Source organism: Bison bison, unplaced genomic scaffold, assembly GCF_000754665.1.
Source record: "Bison bison bison isolate TAMUID 2011002044 unplaced genomic scaffold, Bison_UMD1.0 scf7180017864526, whole genome shotgun sequence".
In the NCBI taxonomy this organism is placed as follows: Eukaryota; Metazoa; Chordata; class Mammalia; order Artiodactyla; family Bovidae; genus Bison; species Bison bison.
The window spans coordinates 2,008,465-2,016,960 of NW_011495077.1; the positions used below are offsets into that span (position 1 = coordinate 2,008,465).

At 55.5% G+C, this 8,496-nt stretch overlaps 1 protein-coding gene across 2 annotated transcripts; it reads right to left on the reverse strand.

Moving 5' to 3' along the window:
• Positions 1–403: 403 nt before the first annotated feature.
• Positions 404–6,594, reverse strand: SLC22A17 (solute carrier family 22, member 17). 2 transcript variants are annotated; one of them, XM_010831294.1, is made up of 10 exons: positions 6,338–6,594; positions 5,638–6,141; positions 5,442–5,545; positions 3,217–3,371; positions 2,476–2,641; positions 2,132–2,277; positions 1,944–2,049; positions 1,560–1,777; positions 1,169–1,280; positions 404–1,039 (listed from the first exon to the last, which is right to left on the reverse strand). In XM_010831294.1, exons 2-10 carry the CDS (start codon positions 6,040–6,042, stop codon positions 751–753), a joined length of 1,701 nt encoding a protein of 566 aa, XP_010829596.1. In that variant the 5' UTR covers positions 6,043–6,141; positions 6,338–6,594; the 3' UTR covers positions 404–750. The 2 variants fall into 2 exon arrangements, with proteins under 2 accessions (XP_010829596.1, XP_010829595.1); XM_010831293.1 differs by having other exon boundaries at positions 5,638–6,144.
• Positions 6,595–8,496: the final 1,902 nt, after the last annotated feature.

Here is an 8,496-nt window from a genome sequence, read left to right on the forward strand (position 1 = left end):
TTCCTTCTACCCCATGAGCTTCCGCATAGGGTAGAACCACAGCCTGCCCCACCAAATCCCTCTAATAAATTCGCTTTGTTGCTCTAAGTTCATTAGAGTCAGTCAGTTATTACTGCTTGCACAACAACAAAAACTTTAATAGATCCAGACACCTACCTTGCAAGGTTGCGAGGATTAAATGATTAAATGAAGTTTGTGAAGTGCCTAGCCCAGTCCTAGCAGCAGAGCAAGCAATCAGTAAGGGGTGGTAATTGTCTGTAAGTTAACATGGAGGTGGGGGCAGGGTGGGAAGAGGGGACAGGGCACAGGGAAGGAGAGGGGGATGGTTAATGGTTTGGATTCCACTGAGAGAAACCTTCCCCCGAGAGACAGGACAACAGAAGGGAGGGAAGTCCAGGCTATGGTATGCTCATTTATTCAAAATGTCTTTATTGAAACAGAATGATAGAGCAAGAAAGAATGAGGTCTGGGAGGATGTGGTTGGGCACAGGATGGAGCCCAGACCTGGTGGTACAGTGTGGAGCTCTCTCCCTGCCCCCTGACTCTAGCCAAGGGAGTGAACACCAAGCAGCAGCGGGGGGAGATGGGGTGAGGGCAGCCCCCTGAGCGCCCCTTCGTGTCTGGCCCGAGGTGCCTCTGAGCCTCGTGGGCAGCCCTGCCTCGCTCACTCAGTCCTCCCACTCTCCTTGCCAGGGCCTTGTGCTACTTTTCGGTATGGGCCAGCCTCCTGCCAGGGTGCTCAGAGATCGCTCAGAGGGCGGGGTTGGGGGTGGCAAGCAGCGGGACGTGGTCACGGCGGTTGGGTGGGGGCTGCCGCAGCAGGGAAGGCCGACGGCACAGCTCCCCATCCCGGAGCACCTCCGGCAGGAGCTTGCGCTTGGTCTCCGGCAGAAGCATGATGCTGAGGATGCAGAGGAGCGCACAGGCCGCCAGGACCACGTGCTGCAGGAAGGCCCCATGGCCCATGTGGAGGCGCTGGGCTGGGCCACTCAGCCCGCCGAGCGCCCCCAGTGCCATGATGAGGCCCAGGCCTCGGCCCCTGGGAGAGATGACAAGGCCCTGAGCCTGCGGCTGTGGGCCTCATCCCCACCCTTCCCCAGCAGCCGCTCCTCCGGCATCCCTCAGGCCCTGTCCTCAGAGGTTGCCCTGACAGCACGCCTGCTCTCACCGGACCGTGGTAGGGATGACTTCGGCAGCAAGGAGGGTGCTAAGGATGCCGGCAGCTTGGGAGGAGAAGAGCCCAAGGACAGAGAAGGTGGTGATGGCAGCCTCGTTCAGATCTGGAGGGCCAAGACGGGGCGTGTGAGTGGAGGCGGCAGATCATGCTTGGCCTCGTCTCTGCCGTCACCCCTTCTGATCCCTACCCGGGTGTGTCTGGGCATTCACTGATCAGTTGGAGTGTGTGGCCAGGGGGAGGGTTGTGAAAGATCTGGGCAGGATCTGGTCTGGTCCTGGGAAGCCTGAGCCAGGGAAGGGAGGGAAGTGGCTGAGTCCATGTGGGGCACCTCTGCTGGGGTTCCTAGGCTGAGCCCACAATGCGGGGAAGGGAGGGTGCTTACAATCCCACAGGCCCAGCAGGGCCAGGGATGCAATGCCAGTGAGTGTCATCGAGAGAAGCAGGATGCCCCGGCGGCCAAATCGGTCCACGGTGACCCCCAGGAAGACACAGGCCAGGGCCGCTGTGCCGCTGGCCAGCAGGGAGCACAGGTAGAAGTCCGATGGGCTCCCTCCTCCTCCCACAGGCTGGTAGCAGTGGCGAATGGCATGGGCAATAAAGCTGTGAGACAGGGCGGGGAGGCACAGGACAGCGTCTGTGGTGTCTGCATTGCCACCTGCAGCCTTTCACCACCCTGGTTGCCCTCTGCAGGGGTCCTCAGGCCTTCCCCACCCAGCCAGCCCCCATCCTAGCTACCGGCGTGGCCCTTGGCCCTGACAAGGCTCACTTGGTGAAGCCCAGGATAAGCAGATTTTTCCAGATGTTGCGGTAGTTGAGGAGGGAAGCGAAGGAAAAGGAGGATGTTGCAGGGAGAGGGCAGGTGTTCTCCAGGTCTTGGGAGAGAGAGAGGAGCTGTTAGAAGGAACAGCTGAGCACTCAGGGTCCTCCTACATGGGTGGGACCCCTGTCTCTTACCCTGCAGGGCCTCCTGGGCCTCCTCTCCCAGCATCTGCCCATGGGGCCGGTTCCGCTCAGCCAGGATCCTCAGCACAGACTGGGCCTCCTCAATCTGTCGCTTCACTATCAGCCACCGCGCGGACTCCAGAAACAGACCAGGCCAGCTGGGGGAGGGGGAAGGGGATGCACTGTGAGGCTTCCCGTCTCCTGACCCAGGATGGAAAACTCCCACCTCTGAGGGTCTGGGGCTAGAGCAGGCCTGGATGAGGGTCAGTGGAGAAGAGGAGGGGTCTGCAGGCTAGAGCTACAGGTAGGAGGTAGAGAAGGGAATGGCCAGACAACAAGTAGAGGGTGATACTGACCCATAAAACAGGAAGAGGATGCAGGGAGCGGTGATCATTCGCTGAAGAAATCGCCAGTCCTTAGAGACAAGGGCCAGGCCCAGGAACAGGAAGTGCCCCCCTACCCCCACCAGCTCCCCCGCCAGGGCCACCCGAAGCCTCTGGGTTGGGTCGCACAGCTCCAGCCCTGGAGATACAGCAGGGACAGGGAGGAGAGGCCGGGAGGAAGGAGGTGTGGAAGAGAGGAGGGGAGAGGGAGGGAGAAGGACAGAGAGCAAGGTCAGACCCTGCGTGGAGGCTGCAGCCACTGCCTCCCACAGACTAACCTCTAAGGCAGAGTAGAGAGGCTGTTTGGACCTCTCCTCTCTCCTGCTCAAACTTGGGAGGGCTTGAGGCTCAGAGTCCCTCTGGGGGCTCAGCACTCCCAGTTTTTGGGCCCTTTCACATCAGACCTCTTATTTGACTTTCACATTAACCCTTGTTCAAGCTCATACAGCTACTCAGGATTTCATTTTTAAAATAAGGCTCATTTCCTGACAGCAGTAAGTCCAGGGCAAGGAAAGCTTTAAAGATCAGGGAAGGAAAGGGGTGTGTGAGAAGCAAGACCCCTGGATCCTTTAAAGGCCTGGCCAGAAAGAGCCAAGATTCCAGACAGCTGAAGGAGGGACTGAGGGGGTCCTAAGGAGCAGTGGCAATGACCTGGGGATACAGACAGGCAGGCATGAGCCCCTAGGGAAGGAGCTCTGGAAGGGTGCCACTCACGCATCAGGTAGACACCAAGGTCAACGCCAGCAAGCAGGAAGCCCAGGAGGAATCGGAGGGCCATGACACCCGTGGAGGAACCTGCAGCAGCACCTCCCACTCCACAGGGGCCCACCAGTCCCAGAGTCAGCAGCACAATCCCACGTCGGCCAAACCTGGAAAGCAGGGAGAGCCTCTGGTCACCCAGACTCCCTGTGAGAGGAGTGGTTGTGTGGGGTCCAGCTGTCCACTTTAGAGATAGAGACACGAGGATGAGGCCCAGGGGACAAGGGTTGGACTAAGGCTACAGGAGATGGGGAAGATGGGGACCCCGGCTACTGGGCACTGGGGCGTGGCTATTGTTCTGCGGGGGATGAGACCACGGACTCTCAGGGCTATTGGTCAGAGATGAAGGCATTTCTTCATGGAAGTGAGACCAGCCATCAGTGGGGATGGGATATTAGGGGAATTGGATCCAAGAGATCTTGGGAATACAGATATTGGTCAGTGGGGATGGAGCTTGTCTTGCTCAGACTGATCAGAGGAGATGGGCTCATTGACATACAGGGTTGGAACTACTGACCTAAGGAGGTAGGCCATTGGCCACTTGTCCATGGGGATAGTATTGGTCAGTGAAAATGGAGCTCTTGATCTTCAGGAACTGAGTAATTGATTTTGGGGGGTGAAGCCGTTTTTCCATGGGATTGGGACATGGGTCTACTAATCCATAGGAGTGGTCAGTGGGATGGGGTCACTGACCAGAAGATGGAGCCATTGATCCATGAGAGTGGACCTCTTAATCCATGAGATAGGACTATTAATCAGTGGGGCTGATCACTAACTTCTGAAGATTGGACAGTTGATCTTTGGGGATGTAGCTATTAATTCCTGGGGTAGATATTTCAGTCAAGATGGATGGGACTATTGGCCAGTAGGGATGAATCTATTAATCCGTATGGATAATCAGTAAGCATGGGGTCACAGAGCAGAGGAAAGAGAGACTATTGGTCAGTGGTGATGGTCACAGACTGTGAGTCATTGGGGACAGGGTTCCTGATCCTTGGAGGCTAGGCTACTGGTTTTTAGGGGTAAGAGCATTGGTGTAATGTGGATGTAGACTGGGATCACTGGTCACTGGGAAGGGGACACTGATGCCTGAGAGTGAAACTACTGACCCAGTAGGGTGAGACCATTTCCCATGGGGTTGAGCTTATTGGCTCAGGCTACAGAATTTAGGAGACTGAATTTAGGTCTTTGGGTATGAGGCTATTACTCCAGAGGAATGATGCTACTGGTCTGTGGGTATGAGGCCACTGATGGCTATTGATCTGTGGGTTTAGGATCATTTGCCCACAGGGGTGTATGACTATTGGACAGTGAGGATAGGTGTTGTTTTTAGGGAACTGGATTATTGAATGGTGGGTTGCCTTTGAGCCATGAGAGTTGAACTATAAAGCCATTTGGATGGGACTGTAGACCAGTGGAAATGTCTAATAATCCCCAGGGATGGAGCACCTGGTCAGTGGTGATGGTGTCAAGGATCAGAGATGGAGTTTTGACCCCTGGGAAGAGCTGCTGGTTGGTGGGGATGGGTTTGTAGATCTTTGAGATGAAACCACTGATTCCTGGAAATGAGACTTTTGATCTGAGAGGATCTGAGAGCACTAATGATCTGTGAGGATGGGACTATTAGCCTGGGGTGAGGGGTGCTATTGTGGTCATTGATCTATGGGGGTTAAACTATGGACCCTCCCCAAGAGGGTGGTCATTTGTTTGAAGAGTTGAGCTACTGGTCAGTGTGAATGGGGCTGTTGATATTTAGAAATTAACATAATGATCTTTAAGAATGAGGCCACTGAGACAGAGCTAACAGTCCAGGTAGACAGTACTGTTAACAGGGATTAATCTATGAAGATGGCAAGGGAGGAGCTTGGTGGTAACAGGACAATAGAGGAGGAGTTAGGACTTCTGCGGACCTAGGGGTTTTGGTCAGGAGGGATGGGGCCACTGATTCATGGATGTGGGACTGGCAGAGCGGGGAGAGTTATTCTGTGTGGAAGAGGTATGGTAAGAGTATTTCTTGGTGGAGAGTGAAGTTGAGACAGTGCTGGGGCCACCTGTCAATGAACAGGAGAAATCCAGAGGACACTGCAGAGTTGAACAAAGCCTCTTCAGCCTCTTGCAAAGGCTAGCTGCCTGGGCCAGCCTCCCTAGCAAGCCCTCCTCTCTACTTGCTGAGCCCTCACCTGTCTGCTGGGTAGCCCAGGAACAGGTAGCCGGAGGCGAAGCCCAAGATGAAGAGGATCTGCTCCAGGATCACCTGCCAGCCCAGGTCACACACCAGATCCCACTGGGGACGTGAGAGGGAGGAGCGGGTGTGAGACCCCCTCGCTGGTGGCGCGCAGCCCGCCCCAAGACCCGCGGCCCAGCGGGCCGCCTCACCTGGCCGATGGCGTTGGTGGTGAGCACCGGGAGGCCGTTATAGTCCCAGTCCTTGAGACAGTGGTTGAAGTCCGGCGGAGCGAAGCCGCTGCACGAGGGGTCCGTACTGGTGGCGAGGCGGCTGGCGGCGCTGGCGGCTAGGGCCGCGCTGGCGACGCTGACGCCGCTGGCGTTGGGGGGCTGCTCCCAGCCGGAGGCGTTGGGGGGGAAGGCCCCGTAGTGGCAATGCAGCGGGGGTGCCAGCGTGAAGATGGGGTCGGAGGCCAGGCCCAGCGCCACGAAGAGCACCGGCAGGCAGCAGAGGCCGAGCTGCAGCTGCTGGCCGCCGCCCAGCGCCCCACCTGGGCGAGCAGCGCCTCGAAGCTGAGGGGCCGGGGGCACGGCCAGCGACAGGCTGCTGCCCATCCCGTCGCCGCCCGCGTGGCCCTCCCCCTCCCGCTCGCGTTCGCGCTCCCGCTCACCCTGCAGCTGCTCCGTGGGCACCGCATCTCCAAGGGTCCCGACCTGCTGGGGGTGGGAGTGGGGGTTGGATGGGTGGTAGGAGAAGGGTGAAGCGGAGAAAACCGCAGGGTAAGGGAAGAGGGCGGGCGCGAGCGGGAGGAAGGCGGTCTGCCGCGGGGGATGCACGGGAGGAAAATGCCAGGCGCTTGTCCGGGGGTGCGGGGAGATGATGGCGTAGCCCCAGGGCGCGGGGACTTACTCCGTTGGGGCTGGGGGTGATCTCTACAGTGCTGTCGATCTTGCTGCCGCCCCCGCCATTGGGCTCGGGGGTCCCGGTGGCCACCCGGGGAGCCAGTTTGTCGACCGCAGGGGCCCAGGCGGCCCGCACGGAAAGGATGCGCTGTCTTCTGGCCCAGTGGCGCGCCCGTTGCCCGGACAGAGAAGCCTAGAGACCCCGCTCTGCAGCTCTGCAGCCGCGGGCGCCTCCTCCGTCTCTGCGATCTCTGCGCCGCTTTCCCCTCCCCTTCCTCCAGACTCTCCTCCCCTTCCAACGTCAGCAGAACCTTCGGTCCAGACTCTTCGTCAGAGAGAGGAAGGGGGGCCAGGACCCAGGGGAAGGAGAAGATGGGGCTCTGTCTCTGTTTCTTGGGTCTGCGGGCCATTGCGGTATAAAGGGAATAACTAGAGGATAGTACATCCCAGGCAGGTGCCAGCGATTCCTCTTTGCTTCCAGTTCTTCCTCCTCATCCATCTATCCATCCATCCATCCACTCACTCATCAGTACAATTTATTAAGTGTCTGCTATATCCTGGCCTTGTGCTGGGCTTTGGGGATAACAGGATGGACAAGACCGATATCGGAGTGGCTTACTGAGGAGAGAGACAGGCATACTGGAAAGGATGCATGCATATGGTGGACTGCACTGGGCACTGTACTCAGCCTTGGCTTTAATCTTCTACAAGACCACTTCTCTGGGTTCACTACCCCCACCCTGGCTGAGTCTCCATCATTTCTCAACAGCATTTGGCTTTGTTGGCTACCCCTTCCTCTAAACTCTTTCTTCCCTGGCTGCCAGGTCCCATACTCTCCAGATTTTCTCTCTTGCTACTCTTTACCACAGACTCATTCTCCTCACTATCAGTCAGTGCCTGTGATCTTTGGAAGCTTGATTCTAGGTCCTCCTCTCATCTCATACTGTTCTCTCCACCTCAGAATCTCACTTCTGCCCACAGCTTCCATCACCCTCAGTATAAATAATATGAGCCAATATAAACCTGATTCCTACATTTACATCTCCAGTTCCCACCTCTCTTCAGAGCCCCAGACCCTTGAAGCCACCTCTTATTCGCTTTCTTACCCTGGATGACTCACAAGGATCTCAAAGTCAATACGTCCAAGACTAAACTCATGGCCATGTCTCCCCCATCCCCCCAACTAGGTTGTCTTCTAGCTCTTCTTTCCTCACTGAATGGCACTTTCACCATCCAACTGTGGCCAGATGCTCAGGTGACAGCCCTTAGAGTGCCCTCTTCCTTAGCCCCACTCTCCACCCCATGTCAAATCCTCTACAAAATCCTATCCATTTTATTTCCTGTGTAGTTCTCAGATATTCTGCTTCTTTCCATCTATCTCTGGCACCACTAGTCAAGATACCTGTTGTGCAGACTGCTTTAGCCTCCCAGTTCTTAACCGGTGCTCTGTATCTGCTTTGTTTCCAATCCTTTCTCCCTATCTGTTCATAATGCAGATGGACTGATCTTTTCAAAATACAGATGTTTGTGCTCCTTTCCTATTTAACAACCATCAGGGTCTTCTACCGTCAAGGTAAATGCAATATTCTAGACCTCATAGTGATCCCATACTCTCTGCAGCTCTCTCTCTTTCTCCAAATTCTGCACACCAGTCACACTGACATTCTTTCAGGTTTTCCAGTGCTACAGGGCCCTTGCATAAGCTGGTCCTTATGCCTAGAAGTCTCCTCTACTTTAGTCAAGTTCTTCAGCTGTCAGTTCAAGCATATTTGCCTCAGAGAAGTCTCTCTTAACTCCTTGAATTGCTACTCAAAGTATGATTTACAGACCAGGAACATCCACATCACCTGGGAACTTGCTGGAAATGTAGAATCAAAGGCTGTTTTCAGATACTTTGCATTTTTAACCAGATCCCCAGGTATATGTACATTAAAGTTAGAAATGCACTTCTCAAGATTTGATTTGCGCTTTTTTTTTTTGAGATTTGATTTCTAATAGGTTCTTCATTCTCTAATCCCAGGTAAGTGTTGAAAAGGATGTCCTGTCAATCTCAAGACGGAAATCCATTCCATATTGTCTCCACTGAACCACACTTCTAATTTGTCCCCTCTGTTCAGAAATTTTCCAGATATGGGAAAGTCTTCTAACGCAATAAGCAACCTCCCC

Bases quoted from the DNA above. Each gene is read 5' to 3' on its own strand.
- SLC22A17 (XM_010831294.1), bottom strand. From the start codon at position 6,042: ATGGGCAGCAGCCTGTCGCTGGCCGTGCCCCCGGCCCCTCAGCTTCGA. The intron at 3,372-5,441 runs GTGAGGGCTCAG...CCTGCTTTCCAG, and splicing joins CTGGGCTACCCAGCAGACAG to GTTTGGCCGACGTGGGATTG. The intron at 2,278-2,475 runs GTCAGTATCACC...CCCCTCCCCCAG, and splicing joins ATCCTCTTCCTGTTTTATGG to CTGGCCTGGTCTGTTTCTGG.